Below are 27,544 nucleotides of genomic sequence, written 5' to 3'. Positions count from 1 at the left end.
CTCACTTTGTAGACCAGGCTGGCCTCGAACTCAGAAATCCGCCTGCCTCTGCCTCCCGAGTGCTGGGATTAAAGGCGTGCGCCACCACGCCCGGCTTGGCCAGAATCTTAAGAGAGGGTTAATAGCCCTGCCCAGCCTCCCTTCTTTTAGGGATGGTGACAGCCTCAATCTTAGGAGGGTCTGTAACTATTCATAGCTGCTCCACGTCTGAGAAGACAAAGGGATACATCATACCTGGTGAACAGTGTTCCCCAGTACCTTGTCTGAGGATTGTGGGGCAGATTTGTTCAGAATAATGGACTGTTCCAGAGCTAGGAGGTGATATGGAGACAAAGGCCAGGGGCAGGAAAAACCTGGAGCACAAGGCTAAAACAGAAATGAGTGGACAGAGTCACTAAGGACAAATGACCAGAGCTCAGTGACAGACTGTGGCAAGGGATTCGGGGGGAGCAGAGGAGGAACCCAGCCAGGTCTGTTCTGATGCTTTGACTTGAGGCTGCGTGCTTTTCTTCCCAGCTCCAGAATTCACAGCTCTTCATGAAAATGTGGGTAGTTGACAGCAGCAACTTGTTTTCAGAACTTAAATTATTCCAAGCTCATTTATGAATATTTCATTTTTAGCTAACTAATTGGTTTCGAGGATCTGAATTATGGATGGAGAGGACGGAAGATTAGTTTTGTCGCTGTTGTGTGTTGGAAGCTTTCAGGGCTGATTTTATTTCTTCCTTAAGCACCAGATTCCACACTGCTCATTAGTTCTGTTCATCTGGCTTTGTGGGTTCAGGACACTGGCTGAGGTGCTAAGGGTCGTAAGGCATAATCAGGAGGAGACTCTGCCTGCACAGAGCACCCAGTATACTGGCAAAGAGACTCACAGTTTGCCCTATTGCTCCTTGTGCTGTGCACCCACTGTGTGTCACCAGCACATACCAGCCCAGCGCAGAAGTGCCTGGAAATCCCTGGTCAAAGCATGGGGTTTACACCGAGTCTACTAGTCCTGCAGGTGAGGGCATAGCTCTCCATAAGACACCAGCCCCAGTTGAGCCTCTGAATGGCTAGCTGCAGTTTGGTGGACTGTTGTGACCTTCCTCAGGTTTTACTTGCTAGAGAAACTTACTGAGTACAGTAAGAGCCTCCATGTGGGATTGTGGAGGAGACTAGGATGGCTCACAGTGGAGCTTTGGGTTTCTCACCCAGGGCCAGGCTCATCACCTCCTCCCGTCCTTGGTGCCCGATGAGGTCAAGACGCACTCGAGAAGTCCCTCTAGCTTTCAGTGCATCCAGCCTCTACTTCAGTCTGGAAGACAATACTGCTCTTGTGTGACCTCTACCCTCCTGGGATTTCCAAGCCCTTTCCCTCCCGTCCATCTGGATGTCAGAGCTGCTGGGTCATGTTGCAAAGTCCCCTTCACATAGCACCTAAGTCAAAGCTTTCAGGCAGTCATAGACATACCTATCAGGAAGGATGTAAGACCTTTATGTCACCCAGGGCAAAGGCCATACCTCTCCATGGGTGAAATTTGTCTTGACTACATAGTTACATGCTCGGAACATTCAGAGAGCAGCTTCTGTCTGCACAACAGGGCTTTGCTAGCCATGGGGTTAGGGCTGGGCCACAGACTTCAGTGTCATGTGCAGCTAAGCTGGTGGGTGTGAGGTGGGTCTTTTATAGATTCTGCTAATGCTGCTTCTTGGATGTTAATTGCTGTTCCTTCAGGTTGCACAGGCTGCTGTAAAGAATAATAATAAGAAGTTTGCAAGACATTGACATAAAGGCTTTGTTCTTATTCCATTACTGGATTCCTTCCTTGAACCTTCAGTTGCCTGGTCCTTCTCAAACACAGCCTCTGTTCTTGGTGGGAATTAGGGCTGGCAAGGGGACCAAAGGGCTTTAGTATGTTGGCTGCTTTGTCCTGTCTCTTAGTGTGTCTTCATGTCTGTATTCACTGTGTCTTCCCATTTCTATCCACCCAACATGCCTTACATGAGATGGATTGAAGTCTGAAATGGTCCAGACTACCTAGGCTGTAGCCTGGATCCTCAGGCAGTGCTGACCTGCGGTTGGCATTGTATCTCTGCAGAGGCTCTGTCCTACAGGGTGCTCCCTTCCCAGGAAGTTTTCTGTCCCATTCCAGTGTCCAGTGTCCCTGAATGCTTGAGGTGGGTTGCACTGGCTAGAACACCACAGTCATGCAGCTCTGCCCTGCAGATTGCTTCCATCTCCCTCTCTGCTTCGTGGGCTTGGGTGACTCCCTTAATTAAAGGGTTCCACAAGTTGAATAAAGTGGTTGGTGTTTCCCTTTGCAAGCCTCATCTTTATTGAGAGCGGGAAGAGTCCTCATTCCACAACCAAGCCTTCACTTAAGATGGTGCCAAACCCTAGAAGGGTTGTCCAGTGACAGCTCTAGCATTAGGGGTGTCATTAGTCTGAGGTCACACCCCTTCTTGGACTATCTCAGAGTCTTTCCCCAGCATATTTTATCCATAGAACTGTAAGATTCCCAGTTCACATGATTGCATGTGCAGTTCTACCCACTCCCCTGATCCCTGTTTCATTCCACTGTCAATCTGCAGATGAGTTTCTTCTTGATGCGCACGAGTGGATCAGACTGCTTTGTAACATGGCTTGGAACTCACTCTGAAGCAGTTCTGATCATGCTATTTAAAAATCCCCAGGTCACTAGGCAACTTGAAAATTATTTTATTATCTTTCCCCCTATAATTTGTGGCTTTACATTATAATATTTTTTCCTCCTCTTTGCCAGGACAATTTGAGTCTTTGACATAATCAGAATAGTTGTGTAACTCATTAGGAGTGTGTTCCTCTCAGCAGTCCCTGAAACCCTTCTGCAAACAAATCTTGAAGCACATTCTAAGCACTGGATTTAAGTGGAAGCAGGGATTAATAAGAGACAGGATTTGTGTACTTCCAGCCACAATATGAACTTGTACCCCTTTCAGCTTTATTGAAGGAGTACATGCAAAGGTTTTGTCCAGTTGATAGTCTTGAAGCAGGATATTGCAAAATCAATTACCATTAGTAGATAGATACATCGACATTAACATTAAAGATGCTTGCAGCTGGTAATTTGGGGAACTGCTTCAGACCTCTTATTTTAATAAAACACATGACCATTCCTACACAAAGAAGCTAAGTGACTGTCCTGCTTTGTCCCCTCATGTGACTGCCTCCTGCCCTGTTGTTTCTTTTACAGAGTTTTTGGTTATGAAGAGAAAGAGAGGGAGGCCTAAGGGTTCCACAAAGAAGCCCAGCACTGAAGAGGAGGTGGTAGAAAACCTCGTGAGCCCCAGTGAGGACGGTCCCCTGGCTCCAGAGGAAGGGAGCAGACTGGCCCCTAGCAGCTTGGAGTGTAGCAAGTGCTGCCGGAAGTTCTCCAACACACGCCAGCTGCGCAAGCACATCTGCATCATTGTGCTGAATCTGGGTGAGGAGGATGGAGATGCAGGTTAGTGCTGCATGTCAGGTTTTTATCAAGAGCGGTGACAGCTAATACCTGCTTTCAGGCTTGTTGCTTGGGAGTGCTGTGTGCTTGATCAGGTCTCTCCTTCTGGTTCAGTGGCTTCTTACTGAGCTTAGAAGAGTCCTTGAGGTGAAGATGTTATGCAGTAGGTCAGACCCATGGCATGCTGGTCAGGGGAGGAGATGTGGGGATTATAGCAGTGGTAAAACTCTTGTCTCTACCTTGGTGAGTTCATGTGTTGGGAGAATGGGGAGCTTGAAGCAAAGTGTGGACTGGCAGAAGGCGGTCATCAAGAACATTCATTCTAATGTGAACACAGTGGACCTGGACAATCCTGAGTGTGAGGAAAGGTGATATCTCAGTGGAAAGATAGAGCATAGAGAAGCATGCTGATCAGTCACTGATGACTGAAGACTAGACTGCCTGACCGTGCTGGCTGTTCTTGAAGATAAAACAGCATGGACTTCCTTTGGCTATGTTCCTGGCTAGATTTCAACTCTGCAGCAAATAAAGTGGGGCTGAGAGTGGCCCCAAGCATGACATGGAGTGGGTATACCATGGCACATTTGCAGTAGGTCAGACCCACTGCAGAGGAAGGAGTTGCAGAGCTACACCAAGGGCACCTGCTGTGGGCCTGGGGTTGTTTGATGCTTGAACTCTTTTCTGTCTTCAAGGTGGGCTGTGCTGTGCAAAGTGTGCTATGGGGAGGCCCAGCATGTGTCATGTTTGACTCTGCTCCAGCTTTGCTATCCTGCTGTAGCTTCAGTTTCGTCATCGATAACACAGGAATAAAAACTGTTCTTTCGTGTGAGTGCTTTGAGTATTAAAAGAGACAGGACTTCTGTGGAGCTTAGCATAGCAATTGCCGTGTCAGAAGACCCAGTGTACATTAGTGCTGTTAGCTGTTCTTTCCACCTCGTTATAACACGTTTGTCCTTCTATGTTCTGAGGACAGCACACTTCGACACTGAAGAGGGAAGACATCTGCTTTTGTCTGTTAGGTAACAAGAGGACCTGGCCTTTGACCCCAGGCCACTCTCTTGAATCGCTGTAAATTTTTTGTACTGTAAATGTCTCCCCCACTGATGTAGTAAGATGCTTGGTATGCAAAAATCTCAGCACAGATTGGATGAATTATTAAATAATTCATCAATTTATACTAACAGGTGTCCAGGTGGGTGGCCGAGGCTCATTGCCTGCACCTGTGGCAGCTGATTAAAACATCTTTCCAATTCCCTGAAGAGCTCCCAAGATGATCCTGTGGCTCTTGCCACTTTGTGTTCTAACAGAACCCTGACACAGCAGTGGACTGGCTGCTGTCCCTCAGTGTGAGATGTCAGTGTGTATGTGTGTGTTTGGGGGATGGAGGGGGCGTCTGTATCTTGACTTGGAACCTAAATTCATTTGGAAGGTTTTAGGGAGAAGTTGCTTAGGATAAGGTCATACCACCTCTGAAGCTGAAACTTAGCCCTGGCTCTGTAATTCACTGATGTGAGTTTTGGGCATTGCTGTTCTCTCTCTGTGTCTCTTCTCCATCTCCCCGGTGGCTTATCTTTTTTACATACTACATGCAGACACATACATATGCATGAACACCTACAGCTCCTCTCTTCTTTTCTGCACCCTACCTAATGCTTGTTGCGCCTTCAGCAGCTCTGGCCAAGGCAGCCTTTCTGGTTTCTGCTGGTCCTTCGAGAACTAGTTCTCTGCTGTGAGTGCCGGTGGCCATGGCTCCCCAACTTTGTCCTGCCATGCCCCCAACTTTTCTGAAGATGCTTGGGATCAGGGCTTTCAGTCTTTTGCCATACTGAGTTCTCCTTTCTGCCTCCCAGACCTAGGTCTGATTTTGGGGCACAGTAATAAGTCCTTATATAGCTGGCCTAGAACATATCTCTCTTTTGACACCTTGTTATGTGGTTCTGTGGCATCATCTTCAGTCCCCATATTCCAGTGTTGAGAGAAGCCAGGGCACAGTCAGTGACAACTTGTGTTACTATTTTTCTTGTGGATTATAAACAACTTAGTACAATGTCTTTATGTATGTGTCTGTGCATGTGTTTAAATTCTTGACGGTAGGTCTGCCTAGTCAGAAAATACGTTAGTACATTTCTCCATAGAAAACTCATACCAACTTATGGCCGGTAAAGGTCTAGGAACAGCATTGGATGTTTTAACTTTTGGTGTGTGTGTGTGTGTGTGTGTGTGTGTTCATGTGTATAGGCATGGGAAGGTGAAGAGATCCTCAGTTATTGACCTTCAGTTTCTGTCAACTAGCCAGGATCTCTCAGTGGCTTTGAGCTCTGTATTAGCCAAGCTACTCTAGAATCACAGACCTTATGGAATGATTTTACAGTGGCTACCCGTGAACAGAAAGTCCAAGAATCTGGTAGTTGCTTAGTCCCACTAGGCTGGGTGTTTCAGCTGGTCTGCTGTATACACTGGAATTCTGAAGTAGATGCCAGTGCCAGTGAAGAAATGAATGTGCTAGCCAGGTGAGGGAAGGCAGGCAAAGATCGACAACTTCCTTCTTCCATGCCCTTATATAGGCTTCCAGCAGAGGGTGTGGTCCAGATTAAAGGCATGTTTTCCTACTTCAAGATTCAGGTCAAAGGCTTATGTCTTTCTACCTTAAAGATCAGGGATAGAAGTAGATTTATCCACTTCAGACCAAGTAGAAAATCTCTCACAGGCCTGCCCTCCATTTCTGAATTATAGTTTATTCCAGATATAGTCAAGCTGGCAACCAAGAGTAGACATCACAAGCTCGCTTTGTTGGCTATGCTGCCTGGCCAGAGAAGCCCAGGCTCTGCCTGTCTTTGCCGTCCAGTACTGACATTCTTAGAGTGTGCTGCCTTGCTTGTGTTTTGAAAAAGCTTCTTACTGTGGAGTCTGGGGTGAACACTGATCCTCGTTCCTGCAAGGTAAGCACGTTACTGACTGCACCAGCTCCCTCGTCCTGCGGTTTCCTTTTCACAACACAGGAAATCCCGAGAAGGCAAATATAACTGAATCTACGAGTACATGTAATGTGCCTGTGACACTGCCCAGGAGGAAAGACCTTACTCCACCCTTGGCCCAATACATCTTGTCAGGACTCTTCTGAGATCTTGCAGTATACAGTCTAGCAGATACACTTTTAAAGTTTTAAAAATTTTATTCCTGTTTATATGTGACTGTGTACCTGTTTGTGTGTGTGTGTGTGTGTGTATCCCTGTGTCTGTGAATACTTGCCACGTGTATGTGGGTGCCCATTGGAGACAGAAGAGGTCATGGGATCTTCTGCAGCTGGGGTGATAGGTAGTTGTGAGCTGTCCCACATGGGCCCTGGGAACTGATGTCGTGTTCTGGAAGAAGTGTATGCTTGTAACCGCTGAGCCATATCTTTACAATTTTTTATTGTTTTGAGAATTTCATACATGAGTATATGATATTTGCATCATTTTCACACTTCCTTCTCTCTTCTTCAACTCTTCCCTCACCTCTGTCTTGGGGCTCATGCCCTCATCTTGTATAATTATTATTGTTACATACATGTACACGTGGTGTTTGTGTTTGTGTGTGTGTGTGTGCCATCTATCAAGTTCATTTAGTGTTTATATATATATATATATATATATGTGTGTGTGTGTGTATATATATGTGTGTGTGTGTATACATATGTATATATATATATATATATATATATATATATANACACACACACACACACACACACACACATATACGTATATATAGGTTTAGGGCTGACCACTTGAGACTGGATAAGCTATTTGGAGGTCTCTGGAGAAAGTTGATTTTCCCCCTCTAAATGTTTCCTAACTGCCTATAGCTCTTCACTTAGGAGTGAGGCTTGGAACATTTCCACCATCCTCTTGGCTCGTCAACTTGTATGGTAATTATGAATGTTGTTTTAGGCAACCATAGTTTTGAGATTTCACAGGTGCAGCATGTCTATCATGTCTAAAAGATACTGCTTGCAGCAGGCATCCTGGTCCTTTGCCTCTTCCCACCCCTTATTTTCTCCCCATCTTCTATAGTTGTACTGTAGATATGTAACTGAGGGTGAGCACCTCAAGGTCACTTGTTCTCTGCATTTTTGATCAGTTGTACATCTCAATAGCAGCCTCCAACTGCTGCAAAATGAAGCTTCTCTGATGAGGGGTGAGAACTACACTTACCTGTGGATATAAAAGCAAGTGTTTAGAATATAGCAAGAAGATATATTGATTTAGGGACATGGTCGTAGTTGTTTCTCCTTTAGGGTCTGTGAGCTCTCAAGCCAGGGATAAGTAGCCAGGTATACAGTATCAGGCATTCCCTCTTATCGAATGGCCTTAAGTCCAATCCATTTGCCTACAAAATTAATGATGGTTGGTTTTTAATAGCTGAATACTATTCCATTGTGTAGATGTATCATATTTTAAAAATCTGTTCTTCAGTTGAGGGGTATCTAGATTGTCTCCACTTTCTGGATATTATGAATAAGACTGCTATGAACATACTGGAGCACATATCCTTGTGGGATGGTGAGACATCTTTTGGGTATATGTTCAGGAGTGGTATAGCTGGGTTTTGAGGTAGAACTATTTCCAGTTTTCTGAGAAACTGCCAAGTTGATTTCGAATGTGGTTGTACTAGTTTGTACTTCTATCAGCAATGGAGGAGTGTTCCCCTTGTTCCACATCCTCTACACCATCTGCTATTACTTGAGTGTTTGATCTTAGCCATTCCGACAGGTGTAAGATGGAATCTCAGAGTTGTTTTGGTTTGTATTTCCCTGATAACTAAATTTTGAACATTTATTTAAGTGTTTCTCGGCCACCTGAGATTCCTCTGTTGACAATTCTGTTTAGCTTTGTACCCCATTTTTAACTTGGGTTATTTTGGTTGTTGTTGTCTCAAGTTCTTTATAAATTTTGGATATTAGCTCTCTGTCAGTTGTAGGGTTTGTGAAAATCCTTTCCCAATCTGTAGGCTGCCATTTTGTCCTATTGATAGTGTTCTGTCCTGTGTGTGCGTGTGTGTGTGTGGAGAAGTATGTTAAGTAAGCTTATAAAACAGTATGTCCCCAGGTATACATTTCAAAACTGTATTTTTTTCACTATCAAACAATCTGTTTCCTAGAACCTCTTCTATTGCCAGGGTAATTCTCAGTGTTCTGTGAGTGTCTCATTTAGTTGTCAACCTCAAGAGAAAGACATAGTAGGTGGTGTGCCGTAGGGGAGAAGATTGCTCAGTGTGATGATAGTCCTGAGTGGCCTGAGCGAGCTATGCAGACAGGGTGGCCTTCAGTTCAAAGAGAGCTGTTTTTTGTAAGCCTCTGGACTGGTGGAATTAAAGGAATGTGTCACTACTTCCATCTTGAAAAATATTGACACAGCCTGTATATGCTACTTGTGACTGTTTTGCTAGGTGTCCCAACCCCAAACAATCAGCAAATGTCAACTGTTGTCATTTTTAAAAGCCATATGACATTTTTGCATAGTTCTATAGTTCCGGGGCATTAGTACTGTTTTTGTTTGTTTGTTTGTTTTTGTTTCTTTGTTTGTTTTTGAGACAGGGTTTCTCTGTATAGCCTTGCCTGTCCTGGAACTCACTTTGTAGACCAGGCTGACCTCGAACTCAGAAGTCTGCCTGCCTCTGCCTCCCAAGTGCTGGGATTAAAGGCGTGCGCCACCACCGCCAGGCTAGTACTGTTTTAATGTAGTATTTAACATGCAGTTTTATCATTTGTCTTTGCATGTTATTTTGACTTAGGTACAGGCCTCATCACATGGTTTGGGGGTGAAGAAGGACTGCTTTACATTTCAGCACATGTGGGTGTTGTCAGAGAGACCTGGGACCTCAGGTTCCTGCTCCCTTCCAGCTGAGACTGTGTCCGCCTTGCCTTTGTCCTCTTGGCCTCCACTGAGTCAGGAGTTATCCTGCTGTTCTCATGCAAAGCAGGCTTTAAAACTTTAAATCTGTGGCCACTCATCAGGAATGGATTCTCTATGTACATGGCTAGGTTATTGGCTATTTATGTTCATAGATGGCTGGGGTAGTCCTCATTCATACAATTAACTCACTGTGCATCTGGACTGTCCTAGGTACTTAAATTATTCCCCACAGTTTATCATTTATTCTCTAATGTCTTTTGCATTTCTTTTCTTTTCCACTCTTTTTTATACTAGCGTAGACAACTGTCATCATGTCCTCCAATGATGAAAATATACTTCTGTGTATTTTTGTTTCTGGTGTGCTTTCATTCAGTCTACATATTTTAAAGTTATACTTTGGAAATTGTATTTCTCCATAACTTGAGAAGTAAGGACACACACACACACACACACACACACACACACACAAAACCAATACATTAATGTAAAGAAATTTTTAATAAATATTATTTAGTTAACAAAATATTTAAAAATATAAGGTCTACAGAGAAGATAGGGTCTTGCAATTCAAAGTCTAAAACCCCCTTAAAATTAAACATTGTGCTTTGGAGTTGCAAAGACAGTGCAAAACGGCCTCATGTCCCCACCCCTTCACACAAAGCTAAGGAGTATCAAGATTCTCAGTGTGCCCCGTGGTTCAGGTCACTTGTTGCCCGTATAGGTTTGTCAGCCATATTGCCAGCAGGTGGCAGAGTTGCCCTGTTCCCTCAAAGCTCACCTGTTGCTGCTCTTTTACCCACATTGGTCTCCTAACACTCGTCCACTGATCTAGACTCCAAATCTGTGATTTTGTCATTTTGAGAATGCTGTGTAAATCGAACAACACAGTATGTGATTCTGTAAGATTGGTTAATAAAGAACTGGGCATTTAAGCTCCTTTTCTAATTTAGTCCCTGAGGAATTTAAGTCTAGCCAAGGTGTTTATCCAGTGTCCCTGTTGGGGGTAGGTGAGAAGCAAGATCTGCTCTTTCAGGCTGTGTCCTGAGCTACCACATTCCTGCCTTAGAAATCACTGTTATCTCTGCCTTAGGGGGACAGAGCACACTCCTTCCCCATGCCTCTGGCAGGGAGGGTTTCCTGTACGTTAGTAAGAAATCAGAGTTCCTCTGCAAGCTTCCTACTGTTGGCAGTACATTCTGTGATAATTAGGCAGTGACTGTAGCAAGGCAGGCAGGCACCGTCCTCCTCACAGAATTATCAGTGTACACAGTAATAAGCCCCGTGGAAAACATCCTCATCCTTCACTGATCCCGGTGGCCTAAAAGGACTTCAATTTCACAGATACCTAACGGGAAGGTAGAGCCTCATTGTTTTCCCCATCTCTGGTCTGGGTGGATACCCCTCAAGTCTGTAGAAGTGCCCTTATGCCCAGCTGCCTCGGGCTGAGCTCAATATACTGCACGGTGCTCCCTAGGCTACCAAGCACAACATTACAATGGGAAAATAGTCACATAATTCTTCCAGCACATGCACTGTAAAGAGCACTTCAGTGACATTTCAGAAATTGACCTTGACTCCAGGCTTGTTAAAACAATTAGATGAAAGCAAAATAAGTGTTTTCTCTCTCTCCTCTGAACCCTGGCAAGTTAAAATAACATTTAGAATATTCAACATTTATTTATTTTATTCTGCATTTCAATAGTAAGAGGAACTGGGAAAAGAGTTTTTTTCCCCTGTTGTTATGAGGAACAGCTGGTGTTTTTGAAAAACATTTTTCAGCCTGCAGAAATCAATATGTCAAGCTTGTGAAAGTGGCTTCTGAGCCCCCAAAGTTTCCTATTTCTGGGGTCATTTCCTGAAAAGAGAACTGTGAAACTCCCCACTGCTCTTGTTAAACATTCCTATGGAAGAACACATAGTAGTTTCCAGGTCTTCTTGAAGACACAGTGTGTTCTGGAGTTTTCGACTACTTCCTTCAGCTCTGTGCCTTGTGACACAGTTGCTTGTGACAGTTGCTGGACACTTGATGAGGATAGTTCTGAGCTGCATTTGAGAGTCTGCAGGTGGCATTGGTGTGTGTGTGGCGGCCTCCTGAGTAGCACACATTTCTCCTTGGGAAAGTGAGTGAAGGTTCTGTTTCTTTTTGCTGCCTTTTCGTTGCTTTTTCTTTCTCTCCTAACAACTCAGGGAACATTAGGAAAAGATAGCAGACTAGGACACCCCAAGACTGTCCTCAGCACAAAGGAGATCTGTTTGCCCAGAGGAACAAAGGACAGAGAATAAGAGACAAAGGCAGGAGATGGAAGAAGAGGGAGAAGGGGACAAGACCAGGGGAGAGAAGGAAGGAGTATTTGTCTTAGAGGACAAAGGACTGCCTCTGGATAGAGGAGACTGATGTGGCCCATAGGCAAACGGCAGTTTATAAAGGTAAAAGGGAGACCCTGTGTTAGGATGATGTGTTTAATTTTAACTGTGCATGCTAATTAGGTGAGCCAAAGGGGCTCAGTACTCTGAGAGCTGGACCTTGGTAGTTAGCTTCAGGAGGAAGAAGGGGCCAAAGAAGGGAACAGGCTTTGGGGGCTAGCTTTAGGAATGCAATCTAATAGTTTTTAGTAAGGCAAAGAGAACGAGGGAGAAGGGCAAAGCCTGCAAGAGCCCTGTTTGTCATGTTTGGACTGGCTAGAGTCCCTCCGGGAAGGGACACCAGTAGGCATCCGACTGAGCTCAGCCTTGGGCACCATGTAGTAAGGATGTGTGTTGTGTGTCAGACTTTTTTCTATACAGGCACAACACACACACACCAACTCACCCTAGATAGGGAGACCAAAGTATGGATACCAACAAAGTCCAACTTGGTGAACCAGTAAGTTTTATTCTGGTTACTTATAGGAGCAGAAATGACTCAAAGCCAACTGCACCACCAAAGCCCACCTCATAAAAGTAGAAAATCTGGAGTGCACTGTACATCCTGCAGGCAGCTCAGCAGGTTGGAGAGTCCTTTCCAGGTGGCTCAGGTAGTCTAGACCTCTTTCAGGCAGCTGGCTGGTTTCTGCTGCAGCATGTGGGCTTGACTAAGACTCTTCTGGGTGAACCCTTGTCTTGGCTTGTCTGAGAGTGACTCTCAGCAGTCTTTATTGTTTACTCTGGAAGGGTGGGTATGAGCTATTGAATCTGGATAATTGTAGGGACTTCCTGAAGCAGTTTGAGATGTTTCTTTCTGTCTTAGGGAGCTTCTCTGATGGATGAAATATTTTGATCTGAGAGCTAGCTGCTACATAGTGCTGTGGCCCTGCATGGTTCTTTCCCCTGTGATTCAGTTGCTGCAGCCCTCCTGCCTTCCCACTCTACCTGCCTAGTCTTCTCTAATGCCCTTCTCTTCTGCTCATCACAGAACTGTGCCAGATTCTGCCCATAGGCATAGGGCATGGCTCAGGCCACTCCACCTGAGTGGAGCTCTGTTGACCTGTCCTTTAGCAACTTCTGGATTCTTGACCCTGTGACTGCCCCTGGACCCCTGGTCTTTTGTCATGTCCATGTAGAGGTTATGTTGGCTTTAGACCAGTCACTGTTTGATTCTTCTTCTGGACCTAAGAACCTGGCCAGAGTGTGCGGAGCATAGAGGGCTCTGTGCTTCTTGCTCAAGTATCTCCCATGTCCAACCATCCCCACCACTGATCTGTCTGGCCTGTCTTACCATGGCCTGGGACTGGACTATTTGTCACAGTCCACTTCCTCTTTGCATTTCTTGCTAGGAAGTGTTCCCTAGATTATTTCAGTGTTTGCCTCCTGCAAAGTCTTCTCGGCCCCCTTAGCCAGCTATTTTGTACTTTTCTGACTGTGAGTACAGTGCCTACAGCAGAGGCAGTGCCGGGGAGTGGAAGGGTGTGTGGATACACAGGCTTCTGATTCTTTACACAACCTTCCCATTCATTCTTGGTGTTGTCTGGAGAAGGAGGGAATTGAACATTTAGAGCTGTGAACATGTGGGAAGCTATAGGGTATTTAGGGAAGCTTCCATGGGCCTGGAAGATTAGACTGGGAAGGTTTCCATTTACCTACTTCCAGAGGTGATGGGGTCCTGAACTTCCCACTCTTAGTGCAATTCCACAAATGTAGGTGGAGGGATTAGAAAGCCTGGCACTGCTGTCTTCACGTGCCCACCTAAGCAAGCCACTAGGCAAGGCACTATATGTCTGCTTCCTTCTACCACTGGATGCTGGGGCAAGTGTCTTCTCCTCCCTTGGGTTAAGAAATGGAGGGTCTGCTAGACTAGAGAAATTTCTTAAGTCTGGGTGGAGAGTGCATCTGGAAGTGAAGAGTTGGGTCTCGATCTCTGAGACTCCCACGATCCAGTTCTTGCTATAAGGGTCACAGTCTTTAGGAGGCAGTGTCCTGCACTGTGGATCTTGACTCTTTTGCCTGCCTTTGGAACAAAGGATGCTTGGGCACCTTTTCAAGGATCTAGGATACCCACTAAATCCTGCTCCAGAAGATTTTTGAATCACTACTTTAAGAAGGAAGGATCTGTCCATATCTTGGAGGCAACCGGAAGCTTCGTGCTCTCAGGACTATGCAGTGGAGGCCTGCTGGAACATGACAGAGGCAGCGGCAACAAATCGATGGTCTTGTTGTTGGCTGGTTTCAGGGGGCTGCTTGCTCTATTCCAGTGTGAGAGGCCAGGGCTGGGGTGCCTGTAGTGCTGCTCTTGCCACTGGGCTATACTGAGCCTAGATGCAAGTGTATATAAACTGAGGCTTTCAGCTCCAGATTTATAAATGGAGAACGTAGCCAGCCACTCCAGAGTGTGCTTGAGGAGAAGGTTTTTATTGTAGCTAAGGAGAGTCAAAGGGAGGCGTGGGGGGAGGGGGGAGAGAAGGGGGGGGGAGGGAGAAGAGGAGGAGGAAGGGAGGGAGGGCACTCATGGCAGAGTAGCAGTTATATGGGAATGAGAATCTGGGTGAAGAACAGCAGTGAGCTGGAGAAGTTTAGGGTAGGGGATGGGGGAGCCACAGGTACTTGTGATACTGAGTGAGCCTGAAGGCCAGCATGCACTTTGGTATATTAATGGGACCAAGGACAACCATTTGTCCCTTCTGACAGTGTTGATGAAATGGCTCCTTTGGTAGAAGGGAATGGGGCCCCAGAATGAGGGCCAGTACAATTTCTTTTGGACCTGACACAAGCAACTGTTACTGTAAGCCTTGTCCAAAGAACTGCTCTGTGTCCCTGTGGAAGTCTCTCTGACCTGCGAGGAATAGATGGTCCAGGGTTGGCAGCCCTTCACCAAATTACCTAGGCTTCCAAGATGTTGAGGAAGTCTGTTGTAGCTCAGTGCTAAGTGAGCCTTCGCAGCACACACTTTCTTTGCTCTGTTATGAGCTTATGGTAGATTTTGGGGATCATCCTTGAGTTAGACACATTCAGTCCTTTGGGCAGCTGAGTATCTGGGGAGCAGAACAGGGATACAGATACATGAAATACAATGGAGGAGTGAAGAATATGTGGAGGGCAGAGCCATACTGCCAATGGGGCATCTTAGGGGTTTCCTGCAGGAGTAGTTTGTGGGGTGTGAGTTTCTGCCATCTCTAGCATGCTGTGGGGGTACAGAGGGAGTGTAAAAGGTCTGTAGGCATTTGCTGCTCGATGGTGTGTGCCAAACCTGGAGGTGAAGCAGGAACATGTTTACCCTGAGAGGAGGTCTGGGTGGTACACTCAGTGAGTATACAGTGTTGGGAGGGGCAGCCTACATGGATGCTTCTGCCAGTCCTTGTCTCTTCTTCCTTGAAATCTTTTCATGGGAGCTGTTAGAAGTTAGGCTCACCTGTCTTTTCCTCAGCACAAGAGTGACAGGGAGGTGTGAGAAGGCCGGAGGGAAGAGGGAAGGAATGATGCACACTCAGCAGGTTAGAGAGTTGTTGTGGAGCTGGGAGGTTTCCTAAACTGCTGTACTAGCACAGAGGAACAAATCGGTGGCAGAGGGCCAGAGTATAATCCCTTATCAGTCTGCTACTGTTCTAGGCCTTCCATCAATGTGGCTGATAATGTTTGACTCTCTAGGGCATTCTGAGATTTAATTAGTTCTGGGGCAATTTAGAATAGGTGCTTTAGAACATTAGTGCAGTGCTAATAATTCAGGAATGCACAGAAAGTAATGTCTACAAACCCCGGTGCACCGGTCGGGAAGACATGCTCATGCAGAACATTCAGTGACTTTCTGTGGGGCGTGAAGTAAAATGGGGGTTCACATCCTACTGTGTGTGTGTGTGCAGAACTGGGGACAAGGAGCCCAGTGGTAGAGGAGGGGTGGTAAGCAAAGAGCTGGAAGACAGCACAAAAGGAACACACTGAGGAGGTGCTACAGCTCAGCACTCTTCCGTATCAGTTACCTCAGCACTGTGACAGAGCTCCTGATGGAGCTGAAGGCAGGAAGGGATTTGCTTTCAGTCTGAAAGGTTCAGTCCATTATGGAGTCATGGTGAACTGCTGGCTCACATCTGGGTGGATCAGGATGCCGAGTGATCAGAGCTGCTGCTCAGCCTCTCTTCAATGCAGAATAACTACTACAGTTTCTTTTGTGTGGGTATATGCATGCTTATAGGTAAAGGGGTAAGCAGAATGGGAGCTTTTGAACCTCAGCTATGACCTAGAATCATCAAGGGCTTGCTGTCTGTATCTCTGGTACTTGATGACTAAATGGTGTTCACAAAGCAGAGGTCCTTGCCATAAAGTTCTCACAGTATTGGACACTCGGGAAAGTCTGCAACACTTCCAGCACATATTAGTGATAGTGGGTAGGACATGCTGGAGGTCTGCAAGGGTGGTGTGGAGCTGCCCTGTGGCTGAAGATCTGGTTCTGAAGTGTGGAGATGGAAGTGATATTTGAAGGCTTGAGAAGGTGTGAGAAGCATGGGAGAGGGACATAGGGTTAGTTCAGTTACAGAGGGACCAGCAACCACACAGTAGGTACAAGGATCCCGTGTCTGAACTATATGATTCAGTGGTTAAGATTGATAGAAGGGACCCACTTTAAAGATGCTGATGGAGGAAGATGGGAGGCTGGCTATGTTGTTCTTAGCTTGGGAGATTGAGCTGACCGGGGCAAACCTGTCGATCTCAGATAACTGGGGTGATAAATAGGTTTGGTAGAAAAGATAAGTTAATTTTGGTAGAGGATGGAGTTTGGTCAACTGAACATGTGTAAGAGAATGTCACCTTTCAGTGTTCAGCCAGCATACTAGTCCAGGGTTTCAACATCAATGTTCTTAGTTGCTTGGGGTGGGGGTGGGGGTGTAAAAAGATGGTCCAGGGGAGGGAGGGAAGCCAAAGAACTGGACATCTAGGGTAGCTTCTTGAGGACCTGGGACCACCAGAGGTGCATAGCAATAATGCTTGCCTTTATGGAGAGGTAGACGGGTAAGCAGTGCAGAATGTAGCTGGAGGCTCAGAGAAATGAGGCTGGTGTAGAGGAGATACTGGGGTCATGTTACCCTAATAGGTAAAGAGCTAGGGCTGGGAGATCTTAGAGCTCCATGGGTTGTGTTGTGGAGTATCCACCAGAGGAGAACACCTGGACATGAGGGTTTAAACCAATAGAATGCATTATTATCCTGGCCAGTGACTACGCTGAGTATTCTAGACCCCAGTATAGCACTACACCTTTCTTAGGGTGAGCATAAAACACATGTTCTGGACTACATACTTCAGCTAAGAGGAACAGTTAGCCAGAAGCAGAGCTATAGAGGCCAACAGACAAGGTTTGTGCATTTAGAGACTTTTCCAGAATTGTGGGTGTTGATGGATAAGGTTTTCGTTTTCATTTTGGCAGGTGATGCTATCTATCTACATGCTGAGTTTTATGGCTTCAGTGGTACTTACATCATGAAGTCAGTTGTGCTAAGGCCTGGAGGCATTACAGGTGGGGGCTAAGATGAAGTTACTCAGTGGTCAATTGGGAGCAAGGGACTCTGGGAATAAAGGTTCACCCTACTCTCTTTTTGCTTTCACCTCTTGCTGGTACCTCCAGTGGCCAGACACAGTTCAAAGCCAGAGGGCTCTGGGGTCATTGTGTGACCCCAATGGGTCAACCATTGGGGATGGGAATTGGGTAAAGAAAAACAGAGGGTGGTCCAGAGGGACCAATGGGACTGCTAGAGAATCCCAGGGTTCATGGATCCTTTTCTCCTTATCTACCCTTAAAATGAGAGGCCAGACTTTGCTTCTTTACAATGGCTGCCTCTAGTATTCTGTCAGAACACATTACTGCATGCGAGGGTGTTAGGGCCGTGGTGCAGGGGAAGGGTGGGAACACAGTGTGCCAGCATCCAGTAACATCTGCTTCCCTCTCTAAGGTTTGCTTTCTCCTGTGCAGTGTCATCACTTTTTAAAATGCTTTCATTTCCAAAGGAAATGGAATATAGAGAATTATGTTAATTTGCTAGGGTTAAAGAGCGACTTTGCACAGATGTCAAGAACTTAAGTGTTATAGTTGTCAGAAACTTGGGAGAACGCAAGGCCAGGTAGCAGGGTGAAGCAGGTACACACAGCCCATTTCTACCTATTTCCTACTCTCAGAGCTGGCCCATAGGGTCATAGCTTTCACTAATACAAAGCAAATTAAAGCCCGATGTGATTCCAAGGGGGATTCATTCCAAGATCCTCACTAGATGCCCAAAACCTTCCTTGCATGCTACTGAGTCCTGCACATGCTATAGTTCTGTATTTGTGTTTTATAAACTGGCAGTGTGATGCAGAGGAAAGAAGTACCTTGGTGGGCTGGCAAAGGTGTTCTCCCTGAGTAATAGGCTATCCACTGGCCTAATATAAAGGAGATTTATTGGTGGGAAGGGAAGGGGACCTGGGGAAGGGGTGGAGGCAGAGAAAACGGGACAGAGAAGGACAGAAAGAGAGAGAAGAGAGGAAGAAAGAGAGAAAGAGAAGAAGCTGGCCTGGCAAGGAGTGTTCTTATAAGTCTGGCTCCTGGCTTGTACCTGGTGGCCAGAGACAGAAGCTGTGGCTCGGTAACTGTTGGGCAGAGCCTAGAGGAATTGCTAACAGTACTGATCACAGTTATAATGATGTGTTTTCCTGAATATATATGGCTATAAGTTTTGATCTGAAATCTGGCACAGGAAGATTAGTAATGACCACTACTAATAAACTGATCATGATCAGATTATGATAAGATTGCAATAAAAGTGGCCTAAAATTCTTAATTGTTTTCTTCTAGAATTTTCAGACTTTGTCTGACCATGCATAATTGAAACCAATTGAGGTTGGGGTGACTGAGTTCCAGCCCAGACCTGAGCTGGACTTGCAATGCAGCAGACATGTCTGTCCTGAGAACTTCACATGTGTGCTTGCTTCAGCCTGTGACAAGGCACTGTGCGTGTTCTCTCATGCATCTCCCAGTGACTCATTCTGCAGATGCTGCTCTTAGATGCAGTGAGTTCTAAATGGCTGCAGTAGAAAGGCAGAACTGGCTCTCAGCTGTGATGCCCTTGGCACAGTACCTGCTGATCTCTGCCATGCCTTCTCAAAGCTGACTTTTACATCTAGTGACCTTTGGCCAGCTACATGGTACATCCCAATCCAGCAGTTTGACACTCTTACCAGAGTCCTTCAGAAGTGCTCAGAGGAAATAGCTGCAGAGACCAAGGACAGGTGTGTGAGACATGGGAGGGTGGTGGTGGAACCACCCCCTTCTTTCCACCTTAGTTGGCATGTCTGAATTGATTGATGACACTGAAATTGCCTGAACAGGTCACTTTAAAAATTGTTTGAAAGTCATCATCCCAGTGTCTTGACAAACAAAGCTGGAGTCACACAGTACTGAAGTATGATACAGTATTTGATGGACAAGTGGACTTCGGCTAAGGACCTTGTTCTTTGAAAGCACAGATTTTTAAAAGCCTTAGAGGAGGAAAAAGATGTAGGAAATGCTTGGCTAGAAAGGCACAAGCATGTGTGTAGGAAAAGATAGGAGTTCTGCTCACAGCTCTGACAGGGCTTTGCCTGCAGGGACCAAGGCGTTGCTACAGCAATGTGGTTTTTCTCTCTCTCTCTCCTGTGATACTGACTGCAGGAAGCCCAGGTGCCAGAGACCATTGCTAGGTGTTTTGTGTGAACCTCACAGCTGCTCATGGGGTTGATATTGCCTTCCGTACCGTCCTGATGACAGCTCCTCAGTTGTGACCAAGAAAAGGTTGCAGGGGTTTGACATGTCCTAGTTTGTCCTAAATCTTAAGTATCTCAGATAGATTTCAGCTACTACTTTCCTAAAACTTATGTCCTGTTATCTTTTGCATTGGAATAATTTCTAGAAGTTAAACAGTAATGCTACCTTAGGATATGCTAATATGTTTTTACTAGGTCATTATGATAAAATACTTGTGATAACTGACTTCTACAGAAGAAAGGTTTCAGAACTTTTAATGTATGCTCATTCGAATCTGCTGTTCTTAGGTGAGACTACATGGTGAGAAGAACATCTGCTAGAGCAAAGCTACTGAAGTCATAGAGCCAGAAGGGGAGACTCAGGATAGCCTGGGGCTCATCCGCCGATCTGAGTTCTCACTAGACCTCTCTCTTCTTACAGCTGACTCTACCTCCACTGTGCCCCAGGCTAGAGACTAACTTTTTAGCATAGTGACCTTTAGAAGCACCCCAGCTTCACCCAGCATTGTGTAACTACACATGCATCTGCTGAAGAGCATCCCACAGCCCAGGCGCCTTTGCTATCTTTATTTTTGGAACTTGGATGTGTTTCTTTAAAGGCATTCTTTTGGGGCTGGAGTGGCGGTTCAGTGGTTGAGAGCAGTAGCTGTTCTTCCAGAGGACCCAGGTCCTCTTCCCCATGCCTACTTGGGAACTCACAACCATCTGTAACTCTCATACTGGGACATCCAATGCCTTCTGGCTTCTGTGGGTACTGCATGCGCATGGTTCACATACATGCTTGCAGGTATGTGAACATTCATAAACATAAAAACAGACAGACAGACAGAGGCAGACAGTCATCAGCTTGTCAGCCCTTCAGCCATTCCTCATTAGGCACCAACTCTATATACTGAGGGGGAAGGAAGTCAATGAGGGATTCTCTTGAATAAGAGTAATTGTCCCAAATATCTTTTTTTTTTTTTTTTTTTTGTTTTTTTGAGACAGGGTTTCTCTGTATAGCCCTGGCTGTCCTGGAACTCACTTTGTAGACCAGGTTGGCCTTGAACTCAGAAATCCGCCTGCCTCTGCCTCCCGAGTGCTGGGATTAAAGGTGTGCGCCACCACGCCCGGCTGTCCCAAATATCTTGTTGCCACTAACTGGGGACTCTGGATTTCACCTGAGGAGTCCCTTACTCTGCCCTGTGCCCAATCATCTCAGGAAGGGGGTGACTTTAGGATTCTGTCTTCCTCCATGTTAGGAAATAAACACTTGTCTGCTGAACAGAGAATTGCCTCTTCATAACAAGAACCTTGCCTGCCCAGCCAGAAGAATTGGGAATACCCTAGACAGCCTTAATGGTATTGAGAGGGCCTGGCCCTGCCACTGCATCTGTTGCTCTAGGAGCCAGCTGTGCATCTGAGTGCAAGGCAGGCTTGTGCTCAGGCTTGGCTGGAGTGGGGCTGCTCATCTGCATAAAGTGATTAGGAGCAAATAGTCTCTTGCTGTGTGTGGAGACTCAGCTGAAGGCACAGAGAGCAAATGCCAGTCTTTATTCTGGCCAAATTAGCCTTAAGCACAGATGGGCTGGGCCTGGCTGAGGGAGCTGGGCTTGAGAGGGAGCTGCTTAGCAGCTGCAGTATATGAGCTGCCTGTAAGCTGGCCAGCTTTTCAGAGACAGCAGGAAGAGTTGTGGCAATCGTGATCCAATGCTGCGGTTCTCAACCTGTGAGTCATGATGGCCTTGGGGTCACATATCAAGTCTTTACATTATGATTGGTAACAGTAGCAAAGTTACACTTGTGAAGTAGTAACAAAATAATGTTTGTGTTCGGTTGTCACCACAACATGAGCAACTGTATGAAATGAAAGGGTCCCTGAACCTTGGTTTTTCGTAATGTGTCTAAGGGATTGGGAGAAGTCCTCCGGAGCATAGGGGACAGGCAATGGCAGGTCCAGTGAGTTGCATGACTGGGGTCTAGTCATTGTTTCTCATGGCTTCTTCTGAGCTGCCAGAGGATGGGCGACAGGCCTGGCCATTTTCCAGGTCTCTAGAACCCCATGTAGGGCCGGATACTTAGGACCCTTCCTTGTTAACTGCTTAAGGAATAAATGCCTTTCCTCATCTGAGATTTGTAGCCCTTCCTATGTCTCTCCACTTTGTTTCCTATCTCTTTCAACTTCGTTTCATATGGAGCACCTTGGAAGTTGCTCAGTGGGATGAGCTGAACCCTGCTAACCTCACAGGGCTTCTGTTTTACTTGGGAGACAGATGAGACAGGATTTAACCAATGGTTGGCCTAGTTTCAGTAGCTTTTCTGACCAGTAGTAGGAATGTTGGTGTGAGATGTGTTTGCTACATCAGAACTCAGAGCACAGCCTACACTTAGAATATGCCCACTTGTACTGCCTGCCAAGTCCTGCACTTTACTGGCTCAGGTGGATTATGACTTCCACTGGGTGACTGACCTGGGTGACTGACCTATTTCTTGTGTTCACATCCAATGTGAGTTTATCCCTGCCATGGAAGATCCTGACTGGAGTCACAGTGTGGTATTTGCCTACTGACTTTCCTCTGCTGTTAGCAGACTGTTGGATGTGTATGTTGGCCATTGGCAGTATACACACAGTGGACATGTATGTTGTCCCATTGGCAGTGTGCACACAGTGGATATGTGTGTTGTCCCATTGGCAGTATGCACACAGTGGATATGTATGTTGGCCCATTGGCAGTGTGCACACAGTGGGTATGTATGTTGGCCCATTGGCAGTGTGCACACAATGGATATGTATGTTGGCCCATTGGCAGTATACACACAGTGGGTATGTATGTTGGCCCATTGGCAGTGTGCACACAGTGGGTATGTATGTTGGCCCATTGGCAGTATACACACAGTGGATATGATGTTGGCCCATTGGCAGTGTGCACACAATGGATATGTATGTTGGCCCATTGGCAATGTGCATACAGTAGGACTAAATCCAACATGGTTTCCAAAAAAGCAGATCCATTGCAGAGCTATTGAGTTTTCCAAAGAAAAGGAAGCTACAGAGAATATAGGCATCAGCAGGGGTGGGGGAGAAAGTAGAAAAGCTTGTAAAGTCAGAGGAACAAGAAACTGTTTAAAACACCCCAAAGAAAGGCCTTGAAGCATGCTAGCTGTAAGTTGGAAATGCCATGCCCTTAAAGAAGCACCCACCATCATGACTGTTAGCCTAAGTCTGGAAGGTATTTCAGTGGGAGAAAGGCAACTGTGTTTGAAAAACAGAGAGAGGTCATGAGCAATTAGGAGATGTATTGGTTGTTTTTCTCTTTGCTATGACTAAACACCTGACAGAAGCAGCTTGCAGGAAGAGAGGTTCATTTTGGCTCAGTGTTTTCGACCGTAGAATAAATACATCACGGCAGGAAAGGCATGGTGGTTCTGTGTGCTGTGCTGGGCCCTTAAGGATCAGGAGGCAGAGAGCTCAGGCAGGAGTGCCTCAGAGTATGCCCACAAAGATCTACTTCTAGACAGGCCAGTGTCTGCAGTTTGCATAGCCTCCCCAGACAGCGCCACCTTCTGGACACGAATTGTTCAGACTCATCTTAAACCCATCCATAACAAATGGAAAATATTGTCTCAAATGGAGAGAGCAGAAACCAGCCTCCCTCTCTCACAAATAAAACTGGACCTTTACCTGAGATTGCAGCCTCTTTTGCCTGCCCTTCCCGGTCACTTGCACATAATTCTGCCATAGTTGCATGTGGGCTCAGAGGTCCTAGAGTCCATAGCATGGGGAGCGTTGACAGAGGGGGAACTCCCTCTGTGCAGTTGTCATCCATGCAGAAGTGAGTGTGAGTTTTTAGTGGTATGTCTGCTTTGGTTGGCGATACCCACAAATTAGTTAACAGCTAGCTCCTGAGTGACCCCTCACAAATGAATTGCTTCTGGAAGCTTGTTTTTGGTAGACCTGTGCTTTTATTTGTTGTTGGTACCCTCCGTGTAATGACAGGGTAGAAGCTTGTTATGTCTCCCTAAAGAAAGGCTTGTCATGGACACTGCCATAGGTGTGGGAGTTGGACTCTTGGGATGCAGCCACATGACTCTAGCAGTAGCAGCCTGTGACAGTGGTTCAGAGTGACTTTGTGCTGGCTCCACCTCAGTGACTGCTTAAGTAGGGTATAGGCCATTTGTATGTGGCCAGGGACTCAGGAGTGTCTCTGCTGGAGGATATGTCAGAGTGGTGATCACGCACGAGCGCTGAGAGGTGTAAGATTCTCTTTTGCTCTGACTTTTAGGGTTTCTTCCAATTAATTTTGTGGGTTACCATATAAGCTTGTGGATTTCACTGTGGCATTTCATACATGCACACACACACACACACACAGTCTGTAGCTTGGTTGTATTTATTTCCCCACTTCTCTCTGTTCCCTTCCTTTCCTCAAATAGCCTGCCTTCCACATTCATGCCATATGCATGTATATGTATATCTATCTATATCTACGTTCTCCACCTATGAGAGAGAAAACATGGAATATAGTATCTCCATCATCCTCTTATTTCCCCTCTGTCCTTCCTTCCCCCATGGCATCTTTCTACTTTCATGTCCCCCTCTACACTCACACACACATACACACGCACATAAATGCACATACAAATATAAACATGTCTACACACACGCGCGCGCGCACACACACACACACACACACACGAGAAAATTTGTACTATTCATTGTTCTGAGTCTGGTTTATCTCTTAGCACAGTGGCCTCTGGTCCCCTCCCTCCCCACACACACATGAGAGAGAGAGAGAGAGAGAGAGAGAGAGAGAGAGAGAGAGAGAGAAAGAGAGAGAGGATATGTACTATTTATCGTTCTGAGTCTGGTTTATCTCTTAGCACAGCGGCCTCCGATTCCATCCATTTTTCTACAGGTAGCCTCATTTCCCTCTTCCTATGGCAGCCCTTATTTTTTGAGTCTGATCTCTGCTTTAGTTTCCTGTCTTCTCAATGCCATCCCACCAGGGATTAAGATTTCAGTGCATGAGGTTTGAGGACCAGCCACCTGCAGAGTGTAGTCCCCCTTCGAATCACGGGAGATGTGTAGGTCCAGGGAAGAAATGCAGCGTGATTGAGTCAGTTTGTGGCCCATGTACTTGGAGCCCTGAGTGGGAGAAGATATGCATGTGAGGGTGTCCCTTGGAAGTCAAGACTCTGGCCTCAGTGGGTGGTGTGACAGATGGTTTGTGGGAGTTTTGCAGACTTTCATACTAACTCCTAATGGAGACAGCAGGGTAGACATTAAAGGATCCACACATGACAGTAACTTGATTAGATTTGGATTGTAGATTGGTTCATTCCGGAGCTAAGGTGGAGGGTAGTGTAAAGATCTTACCAGAGGCACCAGTTAAAAACAAGTTTAGATAAGAGCAGAACTCTCCATAGAACAAGCTGTCTGGGGCCGGTAGTCCAGGCTGTCTGAGTGACAATGCTGTGGGACTGTCTTTTTCTTTATGAGCATTATGAACAAGCTTTTCCTTGGTTTCTCTTAGTGGCTAGTGCTTCAGTTCAACAAGTGGACCTCGTTAAGATTGTGAGCAATATTTTGCTTATTAAGAAAGAAAAGTGCTTTCAGAAACTCCTGACAGCCTTCTCTCAGCCCTGAATGGCCAAGCCTGGATCTTCAGGTGCTGCAATGTATTCTCAGTTTCTACAAAGGGTGGTGGCATTCCTTCAGAGGGTGGATTTGGGGCGGTGTAGCTGTGGGACCCTTTAAGTGGAGGCATGGCTAGCAGAGGAGACACTGGTTGATGGTGACCTTTGATGGTTACAGCTTCTGGTCAGAACTCTTTGTTTCCTGACTGTCACAGTCATATGACCAGACACCTTACACTCCCATTGCCATTTACTGGAGCTAACTCTGTTACCACCTGCTATGGTGGGCTGCTCCTTCTGAACAATTAGCTAACGCAATCTTCATACCACTTAAGCTGCTTTGTCAGGCATTTTGCCACAATGATGGGGGAAAGTAACCAAGCCAGGTGCATACCAACAGCCTATCACACTGCAGCCAGGAGGGAGTCGGAGTAGCTGCAGTAGTCAGGGGTGTTTTCATAATCTCTACTGGGGCCAACACAGGTCCCTCCAGTGTTTCTTAATAGGAGGTGGCTTCCAAGCCTTCACCCTCTGCTAGCCACCAACTGTTCACACTCATTTCTCTAGTGTGTACACCTGGTGCCTATAGCAGAGCTGGCTACCATTCGTCCCCTGTGGTGGGTGGGCCCTCTTCTTCATTTCTTCTAACCCTGGTTGATAGTGTGCACCCTTGTTTGCTTGTTGTGGATTTATATTGTTCACCAGGCTAAGCTTATGGTAAACTCAGACTCTCAGGTCCTTTTTTTTTTTTTTTTTATGTCAACATAGCTATCCTTGGCATATCTCCCACATATTGAATCATATCCCATGGTGAATTCTGTTATAGAGTGAGACATCATTTTACAAGCAAAAAAAAAAAATCCATTAAATGTTGTTCTACCTTTTTATAGCATCCGAAATATCCTACTGTAGTATTTATGTGCACACATCACCCGATATCCAGGCGATGAAAAGACTTCTGTGACTCAGACAAATGGGAGGCTTTTGGAAATGTTTTTGTAATAGCCACTTAAAAAAATCAAGGAAGGCAACAATTGCTCTGAGGCATGTTGCATAGCAAGCTTCCCAACATGGAGGCTCTGCCAGCAACCTTGGAGACCAGGTGCTGTGCCCATCCTGTCGCTCGCTCTCAGACTCTGAATGTGTTAATGTAGTGTTGCTCCTTGACCTTGGGCCTTGGAGAGCAGCATGCCATGCTGATTGACGATGCCTCCCATCACCTCTCTCTTTTGTTTGGCATTGATATATTTAATACTCATATTCTTCTGTTAAAGACTAACCCAGACTGTTTCCTGCAAGCCTGGGGATGATCCAGGAACCTGGCAAGTATGGGACACAATGTGAATGCTTGGTTTGACTGTTCTATTCCCTTAGCTTCACCTCAGCCAGCATGGCTGCTCCGTTATCTGTTATATATGGACTGATGCATTGTGTCGGGCTGGCTGGAGCTGACTTGAGATGTAGGAAGCACTGAAGATTGGTTTCTGCCTGTTTCCCTACCCCACTCCATTGTCTCCGTGTTGTTGTTCCTTGGCTTCAATCTCACTTCCCTGATAACCACATATATTCCTGCACGTTCCAAACCCCACCTTCCCTGCTGCCTGTATGCTCAGCTGGGCTGCAGCCGTTGTCTGTCCGCTGCACACATGTCTCATACAGAGGCTTGTGGAATGACTCTCAGTGTTCTCTTTCGATATTCTGAAGATCTGGTCCTCAGGTGGGTCATTTCAGGCCTGATGATTCTAGTAAAGCCCTCTGTCCCCTCCTTCCCTCTGCCTTATTGCATTTGGGACTGTCCAGGTGTTTCCATTCTAGAGTGCTCCTTTGTCCTTCACTGACAAATGAAGGCTAGTCTTACTCCTTAGGCTAATACCATCCCTGAACCTGTCATGGCTGCTGTCATATGTCTGTAACTGATGCGTTTGTTCTACAGTGCATTTGAATGGTTTGCCAGTCCATGTATTGCATTCTCCACAACATGGCATACATGTAAAACTCTAAGCCAGCTCAGCTATTCCTTGGATTAGGTGGCTTCAGTTGCTCACCATTACCTTCAAGAGATGCATATGTGAACCAAGTAGTCCCATGATGCCCTAAATATGTTTTGCTTGGCTTCCCAATTGTCTTAAGAAAGGTAAGGTAGCAACTAGCCTTGAAAAAACAGCAGCTCCTGTATATTGTCATTTTTTTGAGCCATCAAAAAGACATGACAATCACTCCACATCCCAGGAGTCCCCAGCAGGGCCAGGCCAGACACAGTCTATCTTCTCTAATGCAGGTTGACTGGGGTTAGTGTCTCACCCGTGGGAGATTGCTGCTCTTCTCAGCATTCATGGTCTTCCTGTATTTACCCCTTAGTCTTGACATCTTTTTAGGCCACTCTCTCCTTTCTCC

The 27,544-nt window shown here is 46.0% G+C and overlaps 1 protein-coding gene across 3 annotated transcripts in view; it reads left to right on the top strand.

Moving 5' to 3' along the window:
* Nucleotides 1-27,544, top strand: part of Zfat (zinc finger and AT-hook domain containing) — a 178,226-nt gene that overhangs the window by 44,210 nt on the left and 106,472 nt on the right. For all 3 annotated transcript variants that reach the window (XM_021182879.2, XM_029469960.1, XM_029469961.1), the window contains exon 3: nucleotides 3,216-3,467. In XM_021182879.2, the coding sequence (XP_021038538.1) occupies nucleotides 3,216-3,467 (252 nt within the window). The remainder of the gene's footprint in view (nucleotides 1-3,215; nucleotides 3,468-27,544) is intronic.

The sequence above is a fragment of the Mus caroli genome, chromosome 15 (assembly GCF_900094665.2).
Source record: "Mus caroli chromosome 15, CAROLI_EIJ_v1.1, whole genome shotgun sequence".
Classification (NCBI taxonomy): Eukaryota; Metazoa; Chordata; class Mammalia; order Rodentia; family Muridae; genus Mus; species Mus caroli.
Note: the sequence above shows the minus strand (reverse complement) of the source record. Positions and strands in the feature narration are given on the sequence as shown.